This window comes from Athene cunicularia, assembly GCF_003259725.1.
Source record: "Athene cunicularia isolate RWA chromosome 9 unlocalized genomic scaffold, athCun1 chr9_part1, whole genome shotgun sequence".
Lineage (NCBI taxonomy): Eukaryota > Metazoa > Chordata > Aves > Strigiformes > Strigidae > Athene > Athene cunicularia.
Window position 1 is genome coordinate 26,990,789 of NW_020799110.1, and position 21,506 is coordinate 27,012,294.

The window sequence follows — 21,506 nt, forward strand, 5'->3', positions numbered from 1 at the left end:
GTGGCTTTTGTGACATCTGTTTTTAATTTGAGAGACATTTTAATCAGTTTGCTGTATGAGAATATTTGTCAACACCAGGTAAATAGGACCTCTAATATGACCTACCCTGCTGAGACTAGTTAACAGGCTAGACTGGGGAATAATATGCACACTCATTTCTCCTCTCTTATCAGAAGAGATCAGTTCCCAAAGTGACATAGATATTGTTGGTGTAGGTGATATCTTTAACCATGACATCACTCTAAACCCCTGGGCAACACTTACACCCTTGGGAGTGTATTGCTGCTAAAGGGAAGCACTTGAGCTGAAAGTCCAAGCCTTTCTTTACATTGAATTTCCTTCTGCTCAAGGGAACTGGCTTGCCATCAGGATCACTGAAGTGCTTTTTTTTTTTTTTTTTTTCCTCCTGTCCTTTTAATTTTAATCCTGTCCCTACCTTTGGAGCATTGGAGGATGAGATAAGCAGAGAAGTCCATCCCTGTAAGAGACCAGAAGCAGAATATGCCTGCATGAAGAGGGCCAGAGCAAGAATCAAACTTCTCCTGGGCAGGCAGGAGTGGGAGAGCTCTTTTGCTGCAGGTTGCTTTCTGGAGTGCTGTCAGTGGGGTTTTATCACTGTAGTGAGTATAATTGGAAAATTGGAAGCAGGCTTCTTTTTTTTTTTTTTGAGTCATCATGCTGCAGCAAATTTTGCGTGATATGTATATTGACCCTGAACTCCTGGCAGAGCTGAATGAAGAGCAAAAGCAGATCTTGTTCTACAAGATGAGAGAAGAGCAGCTGAGGCGCTGGAAGGAGAGGGAAGAAAATACACGAATGGAGAAGACTGTGCTGAGAAAGACAGCAAGGCACAAACAGAGTAAGATTTGTGACCTCCTTTTATACTTAAGAGCTGGGGATGGTAAGTATGCAACTGGTTATGGTGCAGCATACATCTGGAAGAGTTTACAAAGAGGGGTGCCGGCTTGTCCCCATAGGCAAAAAGACTGTCTGGGGCAGCAAGAGCAGTGTTCCTGGTCCTTGTCTCTTAAGGTTGCTTCTTCCTCCAGGGGAATAGTTTAGTCTGGGAGTACGGGGAATTGTTTTGAAGTGCCTTTTTCAGTCATGACTTGCTGCTATTCTCTCAGTGGTAGCAGATGTACCATGACCAAGTTTCCTCTCTACTCCTAAGGCTTTTTTCTTCACCTATCATCCCTACCCCTTCCCCTCAGTCAGGCAAAAGACAGTCTTGCCAGTGCTGTTGAGGTTTCTTGACTTGACATTAAATGTTTCCAAGTGTCTGGAGTGGAAGATAAATTCATGAATTTGAGCTTGTTATGAAGGGCTGTTTGTGAATAAGATGTGATGTCAGAACAGCCATACTATGTGAGACCAACTGTACTAGTAAATGCTCTCCAAAAGATTATGCCTAGAGAATACGATAGTGGTGCGAGCATGTAAAAAACACCCAACAACCAAAACCAAAAAAGAAAAAAAACAGAAAAGTGTTTTCATGCAATATGTAGTTAAACTATGGAACTCTTTCCACAGGCTTTATGGATGCTAAATGTGTGTGTTGACTTAAAAAGCAAATCACATGAATTTAAATTTCATAATAGCTCATTTCCATTTTACTCTCTCAAATTGCCAATTTAAGGTATTGCTTAGGTTTGACTTTCGTCAACTGTTAGAAACTTTCTACTTCCTTCAGAACTGTACTAAAGAACTGATCTTTCTGATTTTTTTTTTTTTTTTTGAGAACTATTGGAATTAGGTTAGCAAGTCAAGTATTTGGTTCCCCTGAAAATATGTTTTGACTTCCATGAACTGATATGGGCCAGAGTTACAAAAGATAACCTGCATCTTTCAGGCATGCTGGTCATTAACTAAAAATACTTGTAACTGATTTCTACTGTACAGTTCCATAATATGATGGTAAATAGTCTCATAGTGGAGATACTTTCTTCTCTAAAACCCAAAAAAGGTGAAAAAAGTCAGCCAAAAATTATGGGTGTAAAATAGGAATTACTGTGCAATATTTTTGCCTATATGACTCAAGGGGTCAGAGTAGATGATTGTAATAATCCTTGCTTAAGATTTTTTTTTTCCCCATCCTAAAAGACATTTGGTATCAACATTTTTTGGACCTTGAAGCTTCTTAATTTTCAGTTTCCATCGATGTCTAAGTGAATTTCTAAACATTCTCCCCCCGCTACATAGCATAGAATATGGAGTATTTTTATTCCTGTTTAAAATGAGTGGTTACCAGGAAATTTAGAGCTACTATATTCTATTCCTCTGAAACTGAGGTATTTGAGCAGTTTAAGCTGCAGGGTTTTGTTTTTGACTGTCTACTGGATGATACAGGTTTATGTGTGTGCTGTTTTGTTGAAACCAAGAGTTACTCTGACTTTATAGAGATCTCTGTAGCCTGACATATAGTAGAAAACAGAGGTAAGACTTCAGTATCTCTAATGTTGTGCCGATATTGTGAAATTTGCTAGGTAACAGAAAAATGTATATGTTTGTGAATGCGTCATAAGTTTCGTATAAAATAATTTTTTACTAATTTAATTGGAATTATCTTTGTAGGACTAGCTTTCAAATCCTTCTGTTTTCCTCATAGTTTGAATAGCTACATAAGAGAACTTTGTCCCACCTCTCTGGAAGTGGATAGGGTGAGATAGAGCAAAAGGAATTAATGACAGTGGGGGCTCGTCTAATTAAAAATACTCCAAAAAGTGCTTGGGGTTGATCTGGAGTCCTATACCTCAATTGGTACAATTCTCCATCAGTTCAAGAGCTTACCTGAAATGGTACATGTGAACCCAGCAGCATAGCAAAAGCAGTGGATTTTTCAAAACAGAGCAGTGATTGTGAATCCAGTTTTGATTTTCTACAGTCACTTGAGGATGAAGGGTTCTTGTGCAAGGTTTAGATGTGTTGTCTTACAGAAACCAGAAGTGGAGAGTTGGGGAGGAAAAAAGTGGCATATGCAGGTCAGATTGGTCTTGTGCTTCAGCTAAAATCAGCAGCAGGGTTAGGGTATACTCATTAATGTGATAATTTTTTAATTGTTGGGAAACTAACTAGCAAAGGCCCAAAATCTACAGTGATTTTTATAAAAATGTCACTGAACACAGATTGTCTATAAATGTCCTATTCAGTAATATGTAATTTGCTTCTCAGAAACCCAAGTCCAAACCATGAAGTAAGATGTATGTTGTTAAGAGTGTTTAGCAAGCCAAATAGTGTAACAGTCTATGTGTAATTAGTCTTATTCTTAATTTTAAAAGAAAATAATAGTCACCTTCAGTAAATACTAAATTGTGCCTGCTTTACCATTTGGGTCACTTTGTTTCATGTGACTTGAGGAAAGGTTTAAAATTAAAATTTGTATCAGGATGAGTTGATGTTAAGGAATTGTTTCACTTTGGGGGTGAATGAAATTTTTAAAGATTATTCAACAGTTTTAGTTTCCTTCCCTTTTTAGAAACGCAGATCGATGTCTAAAAGGGAGAAATATGTAAACAGCATTTCAGAATGAAATATTTCCTTTAGAAGATACTGAATGAACTCTTCCATGTTTTTGCTGTTTGTACCTAGTTTACATCTGTACTTTGCCTAAAAGTATTAGTAGAATTTGAGCATCATTTGGGTCCTCCAAAACTGCAGCATTTTATGAACTTATTCAAGGTAAAAAAGGTATTTTGTAGCTTTAATTAAATAATGACTGCTGGCTTGTACTGAAATAGCTTTACAGGTGAGTTGAATTCTTGGAGGTCTGTCTCCAGTTCATTTACAAATTACTCCTGGGCAGATTTTTCAGGAATTTATTTTCATTGTAATAAAACAGGTTGCCTTTTCTTATTGTGCTAAAATCACTAAGGGAAGTCTTCCCAAAATTTCAAGATCCCTTTGGGATTTACTGAGACTTGACTGATGGGCAGCTTTACAATTTGCAAAGAAACATATTTATTTGATTAGGCAGGAGCCCTTTAACCAGTATAGCTGAGTTGGGAGTAAGTGAAGGACCCTGCCAATTTGGATTTTGACTCTGATGCAGTATCCAGAGCTGTCAGCATATCTAAAATGAGATCTCAAAAACTGTTGAGCATTAGGTTGCTAAAGCACAGCCATGTGGGAGAGAGGACAGTGCTGGTCTGCTGCTGCTTATTCTGACATTTATTTGTTGTGAACTGCAGCTCATGATGTTCAGGCGGGAGCTATTCATAAACACTCTTATTTACCTGTCCTTAACAAGAGTAACTGGGAGAAAATTAGGAAGGCTTATCACACCATGGCTAGAAAAAAAATTTTCTATCTAAATGACATTTGCATTATAAAATGATTAGAGAACAGATATTTGGAAGCAAGTATTTCAAATATCGCAAGTAGATGGTGAGGATACATCAGTGTCACATGTGAAGGCCAGTGAGTGGCCATGTGTTTCCGTGTGTGCATGAAGGGTGAGTGGGTATACATGCAGCGACTTTGTTCTATGTTTTTGAACTCAGAAATGCATTCCACATTTATACTAAGGCCTCTACACACCCTGGTAATGCTTACCTATAATTTTATCTCCTACAGAGACATGCTCCTGGCAGTGTTTGTTGCCGCCTTCTCTGTATCATTGGATATGGGTCAAAACAGACGAGTATTTCTGAAATTTCTAACTGTATGTGGTCTTCAATTCTGTAGAACCCTGTCTTTTTTTTTTTTTTTTTTTTCCGATTCAGATACAACTGAAAAAGTAACAGAAATTGGTGAGAACATTAGAATATTTTTTATTAGGGGACTGAGCCAACTAATTTGAAGTAAATGGAAAAATTTTAATTATCATTCACAACATGTATAGCAGCTTGTGATATGACACAGCTTTTTTTGTACTGTATACCTTGGTGTCAGAACTCTGCTGCTCAGAGCTCATGCTTGGTGTGGCTGTGTATTGAGGTACAATTAAACAGCATCTTCTGTTTACTTCTCCGAACCTGGGGCTAGACAGAGACCTCCAACTTCCATATGACCTAAATATGTACCAGATTGAACAAATCCAGAGGGGCTTCTCTGCCTTCCTAGGATTAGCTGTAAGTCTGTGCTTTTTATTCTTGTACCCTGTCCTGCAGTTGACTTCCCTGTTTTGCAGAAAAGTGACATCAGAATACTGCTGGCTACCTGGGCCTTATTGCACTGGAGGTTTCCCTTGCATGCGTGTGGTCCTCAGTGCTCCTGTTGTCTGAAGCATCTGGCATCAGACTGCTTTCTGAGAGAGGCTACTGGGTTAATTGAGCCACTGGCATGGAGAGTGTTCCTGTGTTTCTCTGTGGTATTGTGTTCCTCGGCCTGTCTGGACACAGTGGTGTTAGATGGTCTTTCTTGTACATACTGGTGCTCTGGTAATCATACGAGGTTGTGACTGTTTGCAAGCTCATGAATACTTGATATGGAAAGAGGACAGTACTGCAGCCAAGGGGAGAATGGGATTCACCCAAGCTAATTCAATGTTTCCTTTCTGATTTTGCCAGTTTTTAGCATAAATGACTGAAACACTCAAAGACAGAGGTTTTGATAGCAGGATTTGGAAGACATGGGAAAACTCAATGTATTCAAGTCAGCAGTGGATTTAGCCAGGTACTGATGGTGGTTCATTAATCTTCCAAGTCCACTCCTGTGCTGTGGTGCTAGAAAATCTCACTGTAGTGATGTGGTTGTCCATGCTTTTGTAGTCCTGTGTGCCTGATAAAAGGAGTCGGTGCAAATCTGCCACACTGCATTAAGTAGGGGATCTGGTGCAGAAACTGATCCCTAGTTCTCTGTTCATTCCATGACAGAGAACAGAGAACCCTTATTCCTCTGCTTTTCCAGCAGACCCTGAAGTAGCCATGCAGACATTTTTTTTTTCTTTCTTTTAAATTTATTTCTTTTTAATTCTCCAGCAGTGGGAAAACCTGGATGCTTTGTGATAGCCCAGTGTAGGAAACCAAATTCTGTATATAGCTTTTAGTCTTTATAAGAGGCAGCTGTGATCAGAAATCATCCTGCTATATTCTTGACCTTATTTTTTTAATGAAGAAAAAAATTGAATGATACTGATGTGAATGATTTTACAACCTTTCACTTTGATCTAATGTATACCTGCTTTTTGTAAAGTTTACAGTGAAAGGATCATTAAAATGGACAGACAAGAGACCACATCTAGATTGTACATAGAGTTAGAACAATGTCTTTAAGATATTACAAAATCATTATGTGTAAGAGTGTGCCTTGTCCAGGGAGCCAAGAAATTATCTGGGACATACTAGATAGAAACCATGTAAATGATACTTTATTTCCGTGTTGTGTTTTTGTTGTTGTTGTTGTTGTTTTTGGTTTACAGTATGCAAACCTATATATACATATTGCATATATACATACCATGTGATAATGCATACCCACTTTACCTTTGAGTGTTATATACAGTTATTTTTGCTACATTTGTTAATTGCCATTGTCTTATTTGAGTAACTATTTCCTTCCTTAATGTTTGCTCTCTTGCAGTTACTCTTCCTTTATTTGATCCTGCAGGGATATATTGCAACATAATTATTTCCATGGTAACAGGCTGCAATTCCTTAAACAGAAGATTGAGTTTGTTATATGATCAGGAAGCAGCTGGAGATTCACAAAGGCTGATTTTTCAGCAATGCTGAGATCCTGCAACCCTTATTCATATATTAATGTAAATCAGCTGAATTCCTTCCTCCCTCTGCAAATTCTCCTTTAAATAGAAAGGCACACAACACAGTGCTGAAATTAGAGGTGTGTAAACTGAAGTGTTGGGGGGGATGCTTGAGAAGTTCAGAATTTTTCCTCATTTTCTTCTTGTTTTAAGAACTGAAGTGACTGATTTTTTTGAATGTGTTCTTGGAAGAGAGGGGTTCATGGTCATATGACTATTAGAAGGGGAAGACCACAGAATTCATTATATCAGATCTTCACTTTATTGTGGGATTATGTTATTTTCATTTCTTTTATAATTATCACCTAATTATTCTATATCTAATTTATTGGATTTATGGTAGCTTATGTTTGAAACAGTGCATTGTCCTTTGAACAGCCTCTCAGAAACTTTCACAGTCATTTCCTAGGTTTGCTCCTTAGAAAGAAGTCAAATGATGTGTGTGTGTGTGTGTGTGTTTGTATAAAAAAGAAATATAATTAAATAAAACCCTTGTAATGGGTAAGCTCAAGAAACAGAACTGCCTAAAGCTCACATTCTCATTTTCATCCTAATCAATGCGCTTCTAACGCATGTCCTGCAGCTAATGAAACTCTGAATGGAATCTCATCTACCCTGCAGAGTATTAAAATTCAAGCTTCTCCTTTAAAGAAGCCATAAAAATAATTTGCTCAGAAAGCCAAGGGTAAAATCTCATGTAGAACACATTGTGCTTAGACCAAAATATACCAGATATCTGAACTCCAAAAGAACAAAAAAAAAAGCCCAACCCTCCAAACACACGAAACTCCCCAAGCTACTGTTTATCTCTGACAAAAGTAGATCAGGCTGATCAGTTTGTCAGCAGTGAATGCTCATGCAGCCTGTTTCAAATGCAGAATAAATTTCAGGAGCACTTTCTAGTACAGAGTAAGAAAAGAAAAAGAATATTTTCTGAAGAGAGAGTCAGGATATTTGTATGACTACAAAGCTTTCCAGAGAGTGAGGAAGGAGAATCAATTGCTATTGCAGAGAGCGGTAGCTTCCAAGCAGAACTATGGTGGGAAGCCCAATCTCAGAAAAACAAGACTGTTCATGGAAATAGCACACCCTTTTGAGAAAGTTTCTTGGAATGCCATGCCATGTTTCTGAGATTATAGATCAGTGATCTTCTAATTTTCTCAATTTACACTTGACAGTCTGTAATATTCCCTGGGATGGGGAGGCTGTCAGGGTTACTTAGTGCGCTCTATCATTTTGCTGGACTAAGCAGGCAGGCTGTGGTGAAGTGACAGCACAGCTGGGAGACTTGACAACAAATCAGTCCTCTAACGGTCCTTGGAGTAGTTCCCTTGTAAACACTGGAGATAGATACAAATGGGAATTGTTGGGGATGCTGTAACTGTTAATGACGAACAGGCTTGAAGGATGGAAGCTGTCTCCAGCAGTATTCCATTTGCTCCGATTACTGTTATTTTTAAAGCACTTTTAATTAGAAGCATGCATGAAAATTAAGACAGATATAACCCAAAGCCACAAAAACCAACCCAAAACCACAAACCCAATCTGTGGTTCTGCTCCCCTGTCCCAGTTAGCAGAGGCAGTGTAAGGCCCAGTTCTCTGTGTAACTCCATTTGTTTTAAGCCTTAGTCACAATGTGGAAGTCTGAGCTGATTGGAATGGAATCCTGATTTAGCCTGGCCATTGCAGACAGGGTTCCTGCTCCCATGCACCTTTAAGTGCTGTTTTTCTTTCTCTCCAAAGTGGCTGTCAGTGTTTGTATTTTGTGGCTGCATTCAGCCATAACAGTACTGATATCCTGCCTACACCAGGGACTTCCTAAGGTAGCACAAAGGCCAAGAGCAGCCTGTGGTGCCATATATCACAACTTAGGTTGCACTCCAGCACTCTTTGTGTGTGTATGAGATTAGTAGTGCTGCTGGTAGAGACTAATAATTCTTATAGGTGAGAGTCTTGAGTTTAGTATTGCTCTTTAGGGCATTGTTTACTTCCATTGCTGTTACAGGATTGACTCCATAAATACAAACAATTAGAAAACATGATTTGATCTTATTTTTGATTGTATGTGTTTATACGTGCAAATTTGTGTTGCTGTTGGTTCAGGCTGTAGGTTCAGGCTCTTCTTGAGTTTTCAACTTTCACAAGTTTTCACTGTGATCCCTTTGTGCTGCAAATCTGAGATACCGGATTTTGCATTTGTCTGGAGTAAGGAACAATATCCAGAAACCAATTTACTGGTCTCAAAACAGTATAGATCTAGGTTTAGGGGAACTTCATGGGAGATACTAACTCATCAAGGAGCAACAGGTGAAAAGAAATGTAAGAATTAAGATTGCCTTCTTGTGATGCTGCAGAGCTATTTTAAACAAAAAAACCTGGTAGAATACTACAGCTGACAAATTGCTGGTCTGAAGAGTAGAGATGGAAAAGACTTGGTAAAGTATTCAGTACATTTTCTTGATAAAGCAGTGCTTGTTTCTAAATCACTTTCATTTCTACTCTTCAATCCAGACTAATTTTGATGTTCACTGCTTCCTAATTGTAATTATTTGCAGCCTGCCACAGTCTCTCCAGGAAAATAAAAGTATTTTTGTGGCCAAGGCAGGAGACTGCGGCTCAAGAGATTGAATTTTTATTTTCTGACTCTGCATTAGGCTTTGTGAGGGCTCAGAAGCCTTCTTCTGAACAGGAATCATGAGGTTCCCTTGCCACTTTCTCACCTAGATTTCAAATGTGTTTAGTCAGGACTTGTCTCTTCCTTTTAAATTTAGTTGAATTTATTTTCTTTCTGTTTCATCTGGAAATAAATTGTGTTAACAAAAGATCTTATCTTAAAGAAAAATCCAATACTTGAGAGGCATCTTAAAACATAACATATTTTATCATAATTAGCCCTCAATGGTGGTAATTCTCCAGAGAACACTAGCTTCCTAAAAACATTAAGGAAAATAATTTACTGTGTCTTCAGCTCAGATCTGGCAATTGGTTCTACAGTTTAAAATTGCAATCCCAGTATCAGCCTAGAAGAGCTGACACTGACCGCTGTGAACTTGATTCTGCAGGCTGCAAAGACTTTTTGTATGGCACAAATTCTCTTTTCACAGTGCCAGATTTTCTCCCTGAGCTGCTTATTTCTTTTCAAGCACACTCATTTCTGAATGTTACTCTGTGTTAAGAAACTACCAAGTTTTATGATCAGATTGTACAGTAAAGCCCATCTCCAACATTATGGGAGTGTAGATTTAAGGGAACATTTGCATGGGAGTAATTTATTGAAGTAAAATAGAATGAGTGGTTGGATGTGAAAAAAACCTCTTCTAAAGAAAAACCTGAAAAAAGGCATACGTGCTCAAGCTGAATTGTTTTAAAATTGTACATGTGGAGGTCTGTTTATTGCTGAAGCTTAGAAGTGCCAGATTGTTTGATATTGCTATTATCTTTCAACTTGAACTATGGATACATACTATATTGTAGTATAGTTAGTGCTAAACCAACAATATGTTATACTGGTGTTTTCAGAAGAGTTCATACATTTACTGTCTATAGCTTTAGAAGAGAGATCCATTGTTTTAAAAGGAAGAGAGAGAACGATTTGTCAAGACGTCTACAAATCAACTATTTGTTTTATGCGGCTGGGTAGTAATGGGTAAGTTGTGCCTCTGAGAAACATTAATAACTCTTTCACACAGAAAACCTGGAAAGAAGCAAAGATAAAATTTGTCTGCCTACCTGAAAAGCTGATTTTTTGTTTGTTTGGGAGTTTTTTGTTTTGTTTTGTTTGTTTGTTTGTTAATTCTCTTTCCATCTGCTAAGTTCATAAATGATCAGAGGTGGCGAAGTTGTCTCAGAACAGTAGACGTATTTGGTATGTGTCAGTTATGGTACAAATAAATTAACACAAGGCATGTTATTTGCAATGTTTTCTTTAAAGTACTAAATAAAGGGGAACAACTATGATATCCAGATTCCTCCCAGGAAAAAGGACATGGGCCACTTTTAAAAAAACAAACAAACAAACAACAAAACCCTGCCTTTGGTTATGTAGCATCAATACTCTTGGGAAATCATTCCATAGTTCTCAAGATACTTTGCCATGAAATGCAATAGGTGAAAACCTTGCAAGCAAATACTGATATGGCTGGTTGGTTCTTGGCAGATAGAATTCAAATGCTGTATCCAAAAAATACAACCTCAATGTTATTCTTACAGGAATACAGAAGTGTACAGAATAGGAACTGCGATAAAATACATTCACATTTATAACCTGAGACAAAATCTGATAGACTGTGAAAGAGCAAATGCTATTGAGAGTTATTGGAAGAAAACATTAGTAGCTTAAATTTCCACTCCTCCCTGAAGTCAGTATGATTAGGCCAACACTGGGAATTTGTATAAATCACATTTTCAAATTTGATATAGAATATGAGCTTTCATTGAGAGATCCGATATGTTCCTTGCCTTCAGTTTGTATAATCAACACTTCATAGTGTGGGTTGGCACTGGCACTGCCTGCTGTCAACAGCCCTGCTTCATTCCTTCTTGTAGTTTTCTCTCTTCAGTCTGGGATGTCAGAAACACTTTATTGATTGTGCATTGGGAAACTTAATATGGTTAAATGGATAATGTCCTATCACAGAACAACAGGTAGTTGAAGGTGAGAGTAGCTAAGTTGATGCTAGTAGAGAAAGAGGTAGGAAGAACAGAAGTAAAGACTGGCCATTCAAATAGGAACAGGCTTCTTTTAACTCTTAGGGGAACATCAGAGAAAAATTACTTAGGAAAACGGTGGAGCATCCATTTCTTCATGTTTTCAAATGAGACAAGATGCCTTTTAGAAGCTGTGTAGTGATGCACAATTTACTAACCTCAGTAATTAGGCAGGAGAGTGAAATCTAGTGGACTGTAATATACAGGAAGTGAGATGAACTGCTGAGCCTTTCTGGCCTTTTAATCTGTGTTCTTTAAAATAAATCCATTGTCCATCTTGGCATCTCCTTTTTTGAAGAACAGTTTCAATAACACCAAAGGAAATAAAATGTAAAAATGGATTCATAAGAAGTGTTTCTACCAATTCCTTATTGTGAATCTCTAAAATGCATAAAATATCTGTGGGTAATACATATAAAAGCACGAGGAAAAGACCAAACCACACTAAGGTAGTGTATATGACTATTAAAATGTATCCAGATAGGACCTAATCTAGTGTCTTTTGTAGTCAGCAGAATTCCTATAGTTGGTTCTTGGACATGAATGTTCACCAAATGCAGTCTATTTTGTAAAAAGCCCTTAGGCTTTTTTGGTGGTTCAAAAAAATCAATCTGTCAACACAGTAACCATAGATTTTTTGCACGGTCTTTCATGAAAACTGAACCAGAAACTTAATACCATTCAATTGCCTACCTGAACAGAAGAGCATCTGCAGTGTTGAGTGGTGTGCTCCGAGTATGCAAACTTTTGGAAACTCTGCCTTCACACAGTGGGAGCAGGAAATTCCTGTTTTTTTTACAGGGGTTCTGATGAAGTCTCTATATGGTCAACACTCAACATTCTCCCTGTGTTGAAGTGTTGCTAGTCACATAATGTCACTGGTGGTTCTGTAACTCCATCTCTTTTTTCCATTCTCTTAATTTATCCCTTGCTGAGTGAAGCAAGAAAATATAACAATTAAAAAGGGATTATATTTCTTAAATTCTGGGAAATGCATATTAGAATTAATAATTCCTCATTTCTGTGGGACAGTGAGTCTTTAAAGATTTTGTGACCTGGAGTGTACAAACCATTTTTTTCTCTAGCGTGGTAGATTTGTCAATTCTGAAGATTTCATCCAACCTCTTAGTAATGTTTTATTCTGAATTGTAAATTGTAAGTTTCTGAATTACAGATTTCTCATATTTTAATCTATATTTACCTAAGAAGTTGAGCCAGTATTTATAATATATTTATAAATATATTTATATTTGTGGTTTGTTCTTGGTGGATGTTGCAGGTAATGGCAAACATGTGCAGTGGCTACGTGGGAAGGATGGTGAGGTCTGGGTCTGGGTTATGGGAGAAGCCCCAGGCGACAAGCCATATGAACAGATATCAGAGGAGCTAATAGCAGAGCAAGCCAGGCAACAAGCCCAGAAGGAGGCAGAAGAACTCTGGTGAGGATTTAAGAATCTGAATTCTGGGTCTACTTAGCATAATGGGAGACGTGGCCTTGTAGAAAGGCGGCAGGTAATGATGGGTAAAACTGGTAAGTGAATCTTTGTTTTCACATGTTTTGGCAATTTTTCAGCACATAAAAATTGTAATTTTATTTTTATCAAATACTGAATAACCAAAACCCTCTTTCACAAAAAAGAGTGAAGCAAATTTTTCTTTTGGGGAATTTTGCTAAACCATTGACCAGTTTATAAATAAATAAAACCAAAACAATCTGGTTTTGAGATGATTAAATTAGAAATGTTTATCACATATCTATGCCCACAGTGGGGATTTGGTACATAAAATCCTTTTTGAAATTATTTCTATTTGCATATTGCTTGTATTAATTCTTATCCCAACAGTTCAAAAACTGATTACACAAAGTGCCATGCTTGTGTTTCCACCTGGGCCTCTTCCTGCTTTGGGATAGATTAAAAAGTGGTGATGCTTGATATTGTTAGGATGTGCCACCTGCCTCCTGCACTTCCTTTTGTAGTGCTGTTCTGAAAGGTGACAGTTTAAATATTAGATTATTCTATATTATTCCATTTCGTATGAGATTCTTGTTGCTTATAGTGATTGCATATTCAAAGCTTCAATGTGTGCTCTGTGTTCCTTTTACATTGCCAGTAGTAATAAAGAATCTAGTGTAAGAATTTGGCAGACATTTGCATTGATATCTGAGAGACAATAAATTCCCAATCATGCTTTGCTAGATTGACAGAAAAATACATCTTTTTCAGACAGGTAAGGAAAAATGTAGGGTATGACTCAAAGACATTCAAGAAGCACTTGGTGCTATTTTAATTAGTCATTTATCAAAAACTGAAAATGTCTGCTTTCTGGATAGTTTCTTCAAATCTGATTTGTGGTAGGCCTCTTGGTAAATGCATTTTAATTTTTTCCTTGTATATTTCTATGAAGTCTTATGCTAATTATTTGCTGCAACCAGTGAGCAAGTATTGATCCTCAATTAAAAAATAAAATTAGTGTCTTAAATTATTTTTGTTTTCAAATTATTTTCTGAAGGAGACAAAAGGAGGCTGAAATTACAAAGAAATTCCGGGATGCTATGGCTCAAGAAAAAGCCAGAATAGTGGCAGAAAAATGGAAAATAGAAATAGAAGATCGGAAAGCTGCCAAAGTAGAGGAGGAAAAAATTCAGGAGGAACTGAAGGTTTGCATAGAGTAATTTAGCTTTTTGTATAGTGTTTTTATATAGATTCAAATTTCTTGTCACCTTCAGTGCATGTTTATTAATAAGCTTTAAAACCAGAGTTGTAAATTTTCATCCTGGAATATACAAATAGCTACATGGTGTTCACCAGAACAGCTGGGTGAGTAATGCAAAAAATTTGCATCTCATTCAAAAGTGTCAGGACAATCAAACTGGTTATTCAGCTCACACATTAACAGAATTGTTCAGTGAGCTGTGCTGAGTGAATCTTACTGGGGAAAAAAATGTACAGCTGTGAAATGTCTCATTTTAAGTTACTTTGCTTGAACATATTTTGTGTATCTTGGATGAGTTGTTCACATATATAACTTGAAAATTCTGTCACTACTTTCTTTAAGATAATGAGGGGTGGAACCTTCTCCTAGTCAACATATGGCAAAAGTCCAGTTGGCTTTATTGGGAGAAGTTAATTTGCCTGATTTTTATTGATTTCATCATGAATGTTCTATGGGCTCTCAGTTACAGTACTTTAACATTTGCTTAAAATAATAATTCTTTTCACATTCTCTTATCAAAAATAACAATTTGAAAACTAAACAGGAAAAGAAGGCCTCTGTCTATCCCTTTTCATGTTACTTTATAGAGATAAAAACTTGTTTAAAATGAGAAAAAAACATGGTTTAGTGTGCAGAGAAATTATCACAGTCTTCTGAGTCTGGGATGTGCATTCTGGGTCTAAACAAGATTGGTGATGCTGGGTTTCCATGGAGAAAGCCTGTAGCAAAATATGACTCCTAGGAGATCTGCATCCCATAACTTTTGTCTGTATGCCTTTCCCCTGATGACAGCTTGTTATGTCATTTCTCCCTTCCTTGGACAGTGATTAAAGGTGTGGATAGTACAGATGGACTCCCCCTTTGTTCCTCTGTGGTGGAAGGAATGCTGAAAAACTCTGTTAAATTTATATTTCGATTACAAACTAGAGTCATCAGCTCATTCTATAAACTGTGGGTCTTGCATATGAGGGTGGTTACATAGCACAAAGCAAGGGCAGTTCCTGTAGCCTCTGCACAAAGCTGCTGGTTTACCTTTGCACAATTAATTTGAATTCATAGGAGAGAACAGAGCCTTTGAGATTTGGTGTCAATGAGTAATGAAACTATACCTTTCAAGTACTTTATTAATGTATGAATAATGAGCATAGCAACTAATTAAAACACTTTTTCCTCTGCTTTCCAGAAAGCAAAGCCCTCTTGAACAAAGACTGATACACTGTTTGCTTGCATCTCTGTGGTTGATTTACAGTGCACTTGATGGGGTAAATGTCCAAAAGCTCACTGTTACTATTCTGTTTCAAAAAGAATTTTTCAAAAGCAGAGTGAGCAACTTCTGAGAATTTCAGTGTCCAGCAGTCATAATTTTCTATTAAGGAAAACTAGTCTTTCAGTTGTTGATACAGTTTTAAAGGAATGGTACCAAATTCTGCTCATTTTCATATTGATGGAAAGGAAATATTCCAGTGATCTGTGTTCTCACTGTTTCTTGGGAAGGGAGCAGATATTCTCCATCCATGTGCCTGGTAGAAGCAAGAATTGCACTGCTGTAAGTGGGATGAGAATTTGGTTCAGTTTCTACTTTGAATTTCAAATACTAACTTTTGGCTAGGATTTATTTAGCCCTATTCATAAATTAGCCAACATCTTTGTTTTATCAAAGAAACAGAAACCTGTTTTCCCCCATGGTTTCCTTTAAATCAAGCATTTGTAGAGTATTTTTGCAAAAAATTTAGATAAATGGACCAAAATTTTAAAGACAAGACTCATAAGGAATTAATTCTTTGGCTTCAAAAATGAGTTTGGAAACCAGATATTATGTAGTGATTATTTTTCAAATGCCCTTTTATTGTGTGTGCTCCTGGCATTTGTTGTATTAATACAATATGGTCCAATTATTCTTACAGCCCTGGGTCTTCAATTAGGTCTATAATTTGAGATCTGTTAAGAGGGACTTGGATTAACGTAGGGTTCCACCAGCAGAAATCCATGCAAGATTGATTGCTTGCACTACAACAACACACCTTTGCTACTCAGAAAAGCAGCTTATCTATTACTGGGTCTTGAAAGAGCAGATCTTGTACAAAGTGCTGTAGAACTGCTTAAAAGCAGTAAAAGCATTTCAAAACAAGTGAATCTCACGGGCTAATACGGGGGAATTGTTAACTTCTCTGTTCACTAATTTAAGATCACTTGGCTTTCCTTCTCTGTCCAATTTTACTCTTTTTGTAACTACTCTTGTGTAGTGGAAGAACATGAAATATTTACAAGTTGAATGAGTGGAAAGGTACTTAGACAGGAAAACAGGAAAGTCATGTTTCTGGCATCTACCTTCAACTACAAAAAGTGAATAGAAATAAGGTGTTGGGGCAAAGATGAATTACTGAATTTACTCATGTATGACTGCAGTCATTGAAATAATGAAGAAATGTACCCTTCATAAATGATTCAGGGTATGTAATGAGATGCAGATCAGTTAGCAAGCCCACTTTAACAGGTTTAAAATATTTAATGCGTTGGTAATCATCTTTCTGTGATGATGACCAGACTATGTTTAAAGCAGTCTCCAAACTGGGCTATGAAAAGTTGAGCATCTGCTAATGCTTCATTCTCTTGAAGCATTTTGACTTGGGAGATTGAAACTCTCTCCTTTCTGCTGATGTGTTTAATTTCTAACCATATTGTATCACAAGCACTCCTTTTTAAAACACTTTTATTCCTCTTGACCTATCATGGGACTTTAGGGCTGTCTTCACTAGTAAATGATATCTCACACATCAAAGTGAATGATGATCCCTGTTTCCTCTTCCAACACTATTAGAAAAGTATTGTTTTCCTTGGTGTTGCTTAAGCAGAAATTCCTTTAATTTATTATGCTAGAATATAAATGTTGACTGATCTATTTCTGCAGTTTAAGGACAGCTATTCTTTTATGCACCTATTGCAAAGGACAAATAAGAGAGTCAATTACTATCATTAATCTTTTTGCTAATTCACAAAGGCTGTGAGATGATAGGCATAATTGCCTACTGTTATTAGTTGTTGTCATTAAGAGTCTTGTACAATGTGCAGAGCTAGGGCAGATTAGAGGTATGAGTGTCAGCTAACCAGGGGTGGATGGTATCCTTCAGCTACATTTAGAAATAAGAGAGACTCAGCTCGCTCTTCTACATGAAGCAAGTGATTATTAATAGTAAAGTGCTATCTGTAGGACAACACCAGATACCTGCCAAATTTAATAATATAAGCATGATTGACAGTAAAGCTATATTACTTCTTAAAAAAATCCTTCATAGATTAAATGTGTGCTAAACAAGAGCTGCATAAAAACTGCATCAGTGGGCATTTTAATGAGAATGAAACTTGAGAAATAATCCTTATTATCTTGAGTGGCAACAGGAGAGTAACAGTGCATTATAATTTGCTTCCACAATTTATTTTTGGGGGTGCAAGTTCATAATTTTTAATTCCAGTTGGGATTGTGGTGAATGAAGTGAGTTTTTTAAGATGTAGATCTAGGAGTTTCTGTGTCCTGGCTATTTCCATTCTCATCAAAGATGACAGGTTTAGAAATCAACCTTCAGAGAAGAACAGAATAATTAGTGCTTCAGTTCAGAAAGTATCTAATAATGACAGTTTATGCTTAATAGAAAGAACACACTTCAGTCTATTGAGTTGGATGGGCCTTCAACACATGCCTGAGTTCCCTAGTCTGCGCAGAAGTGCTGTGGACCTGATTCTTCAGACAATTGCTGCAGAGTTTAGGAATACAGTAATATGTCACCATCACCACTTACAGTACTGTGGGCTGCTTATGATTACGTTGGAAAAGACTTTGAAGGTCACCTGGCCCAACCATTAACCCAACATTAACAGTTCCCAACTACACCACATCCCTAAGTGCTATGTCTTAAGCACTAACACCTCCAGGGATGAGGACTCCACCACCTCCCTGGGCAGCCCATTCCAATGCCCAACAACCCATTCTGTAAAGAAACCCAGTCTAAACCTTCTCTGGTGCAATTTAAGGCCATTACCTCCTGTCCTATCATTTACTACTTGTTAAATAGACTCATCCCCAGCTCTCTGCAACCTCCTTTCAGGTAGCTGTAGAGGGCAATGAGGTCTCCCCTCAGCCTCCTCTTCTCCAGACTAAACAACCCTAGTTCCCTCAGCCACTCCTCGTATGACCTGTGCTCCAGACCCTTCACCAGCTTCGTTGACCTTCTTTGGACACACTCAAGTAATTCAATGTCCTTTTTGTAGTGAGGGGCCCAAAACTGAACACAGTTATCAAGGTGCAGCCTCACCAGTGCCAACTACAGGGGCAAGATCCCTTCCCTGTCCCTGCTGGCCATGCCATTTCTGACACAAGCCAGGATGCCATTGGACTTCTTGGCCACCTGGGCACACTTCTGGCTCCTGTTCAGCTGGCTGTCAGTCAGCACCCCCAGGTCCCTCTCTGACTGGCAGCTCTCCAGCCACTCCTCCCCAAGCCTGTAGCAATGCTGGGGGTTGTTGTGGCCCAAGTGCAGCCCCTGGCATTTGGCCTTATTGAAACTCCTACAGTTGGCCTTAGCCCATGGCTCCAGCCTGTCCAGGTCTCTCTGCAGAGCCTCCCTACCATCGAGCAGATCAACTTGGTGTCATCTGCAAAGTGACTCGATCCCCTCGTCTAGATCATCAATAAAGATGTTAAACAGGAGTGGTCCCAAAACCAAGCCCTGGGGAACACCACTCGTGACTGGCTGCCAACTGGATTTAACTCCGTTCACCACAGTGAATGATATAGCAGTGAGCATTCTGTCCTCACCTAAAAAACTCTCATCTCCAGTTGAACATAAAGCACTTGAATGGGCCTGTTATCTTTAAGTAAAAATAAACTCTAAGTTCAGCTCTGTGCCAAGAAAATACTGAACTTTCTCCCAAGGACAGCATATTTAGAATCCAGGAATATGACAACAGCTTCTTGCTGGGATTTGGCACCCAGTTCATTCTGAAAATATCTCAGTTGGGTACATTCAATCATGATTACAATAATTCAGTAATACTTAATTTTGTTTTCTTTTGTGTGACAACAGTTCAGAAATTTTGTATTTCTATGCAGTTGTCTCTTGAACAGTATTAGAAGTAAGGCAACTGTTAGTTTCTGCTGGGAATCAGGTCTTCAGGTTTTTCTATCCTATTTGTGAGGAACTGTGATATAATTTTCAAAGAAAAATATTTTTCCCAGTGACATCAGTAATGATTGTGCTGCTGAAGCCCTGTCTTTATTCTGTATTGCTAGTAAAAACTAGCAAAGCTCTGACATTTTCCATGGGTAAAAGGGAAAATCTGAAACACTAATAAATGATGGTTTGCATATCAGGAATTCAAGCTTTGAAGACCCCCTAAGATCCAAAGGCAAACTTTTAGTAGATTGTCAAGTTAGTCAAGCAGAGTCTGCTCCTACACGTGCAATAAATCTCGGATGTCTCCCAGTAAGTAATAGTCCTTAACTTTGTTTTCTATCTCATCTAAAAGAGAGTCTTTGTGGACCAAAGTATGTTGTTCTCACTTATGAGCCATGTGTGACTAACATGTCCTGGGGCATATCCATGACTGAAATGTAACTGCTACTGCATAAAGCATGACTGCTTTTCGTACATTTGTCTCTGTGAAAATACATGCACAGTGAAGTGATGCAAACCCTGTGTTCCTTTTGAGACACTGGTAATAGAGAAGAAAATAATGCCTCTGCAAACACTTTCTTTTCTGATGCAAGTGAGAGAATTCTCTCCGAAAAAGTTTGGGAAGGAGTTGGACATATTTCTGCTGATACTCACACACAGCTCTGTTGGGTGGGTTTGAGAACTCTGATATCTGAATTCTGCCTGCTGTGTCTGCCTTGCTGAGAGCAGGCTGTCCTGGAGGTGGGGACCCAGAGATGTCCAGATTTTCTTTTTCAGAGCAGGGAATCTCAAGGGCTCAGATCTGAAGACGAGCTGTGCTCTTGGCTCTGTGGCAGGCAGACTGAATATCTGGGCTGGTTCAGGGGTGATTGGTGGGGGATCTCGGGAGTTTCACAGCAGCTGTAATGCAGCCATGAGCTGACTCTTCCTGTCAGCCCGAAGCACTGAAGGAATCCCAGGCATCTTTTGTTTCGAAAAGGGCTGTTGTAACAAATACGTCTCATAGGCTGAGGAGGATGGCAGTCATTCAGCTGCGCTGCATCCCATAAGACTCCCCAGAGAGACACCAAGAGCCATGGCAGCCAGAAGCTCAGTTTTCCATTGTAAAAAAATCAGCTGTTATATTTTGGGTTTTCCTCAGTGCACTTTTTAAATATTTCTGCAGCAAAAACTGAATGCTGACCTAACCTTCACTCATCTGCATTGGACTGAAACATTAGAAGCTAACCATGGCTAATATTAAATATTATTTGGACCTGACTATAGTAAAGCTATCAAATGTTGTGAGGCACACATTTACAGTAACAAGGAACAAGTTCATGGTCAAAGCTCAGCTGCCAGAGGCTAGATGAGATCATTTAGCATGTTCAAATTCTACAGTGGAGTTAAAGCTGGAGAGGAATACCGCTGTCTATTGAATTGCAGGTGTGATTTGTTGCAGCAGGTCGGTGTTTCTTGGCAATTTGCAACTATGTACTGTATTGTCACCTTCCTAATTATTCTGGAAGAGCTGTAAGGGTCATGGCACCCAGTACAATCTCTCTCAACTGTTAGACAGAGGGTGATGTTTGTAGGTTATTACAGCTCTTCACTCTCAGCTCTGCTGTGCAGGATTGGGTTTACAGAGAGAAACAGATAAACTGGTTGCTGTATTCCTGCAGTGGAGTAAATGTGAAAAATTCAGTTGTTATTAATTTTAAATACAAACATGCGTTTTACTCATAGTTGACAAAAGGATGATGTTTCTTTTGTGTGTCATACTCTAACAAGGGTTGTTCCTCCTCACATACAGCTTTAAGGAGTTGTACAATATACTTGCACATGCATCCATGCACTAGTTTGAATAAGTAGAACTTAAATTTTTTCTTTCTTTAAAAAGGAAAATTAAATGAAAAAGTTTTGTGATTTCAGAATCAAATGCCAGCATTGATTGTTGTTGTGGTCTATTCTTTGAATAAATTTCCTTCTCACTAAAAAAAATAAAAAATAAAAATAAAAATAAAAAAATTTCTTTATAGGCATTACTGCTTTCCATTAAGAACTCAAACTGAATTCTAGATTTTACTTTTTGTGGGGGTTTTTAGACACTTTCATCTTGTTTTACTACAAATGCTTCAACAATAGCTACATTTAAAACCAACCCAACCCAACCCAATAAACGTGACAAAACTCTTCTGTGATTCAGAGAAACTGCTGTGAGATTGATCCCCCCCCCCCCC

The 21,506-nt window shown here is 38.0% G+C and overlaps 1 protein-coding gene across 1 annotated transcript in view; it reads left to right on the forward strand.

Moving 5' to 3' along the window:
- Window positions 1-675: 675 nt before the first annotated feature.
- Window positions 676-21,506, forward strand: part of SH2D4B (SH2 domain containing 4B) — a 98,356-nt gene continuing 77,525 nt past the window's right edge. Inside the window, exons 1-3 of the mRNA XM_026854668.1 lie at window positions 676-859; window positions 12,684-12,843; window positions 13,916-14,063. Of these exons, the coding sequence (XP_026710469.1) occupies window positions 676-859; window positions 12,684-12,843; window positions 13,916-14,063 (492 nt within the window). The remainder of the gene's footprint in view (window positions 860-12,683; window positions 12,844-13,915; window positions 14,064-21,506) is intronic.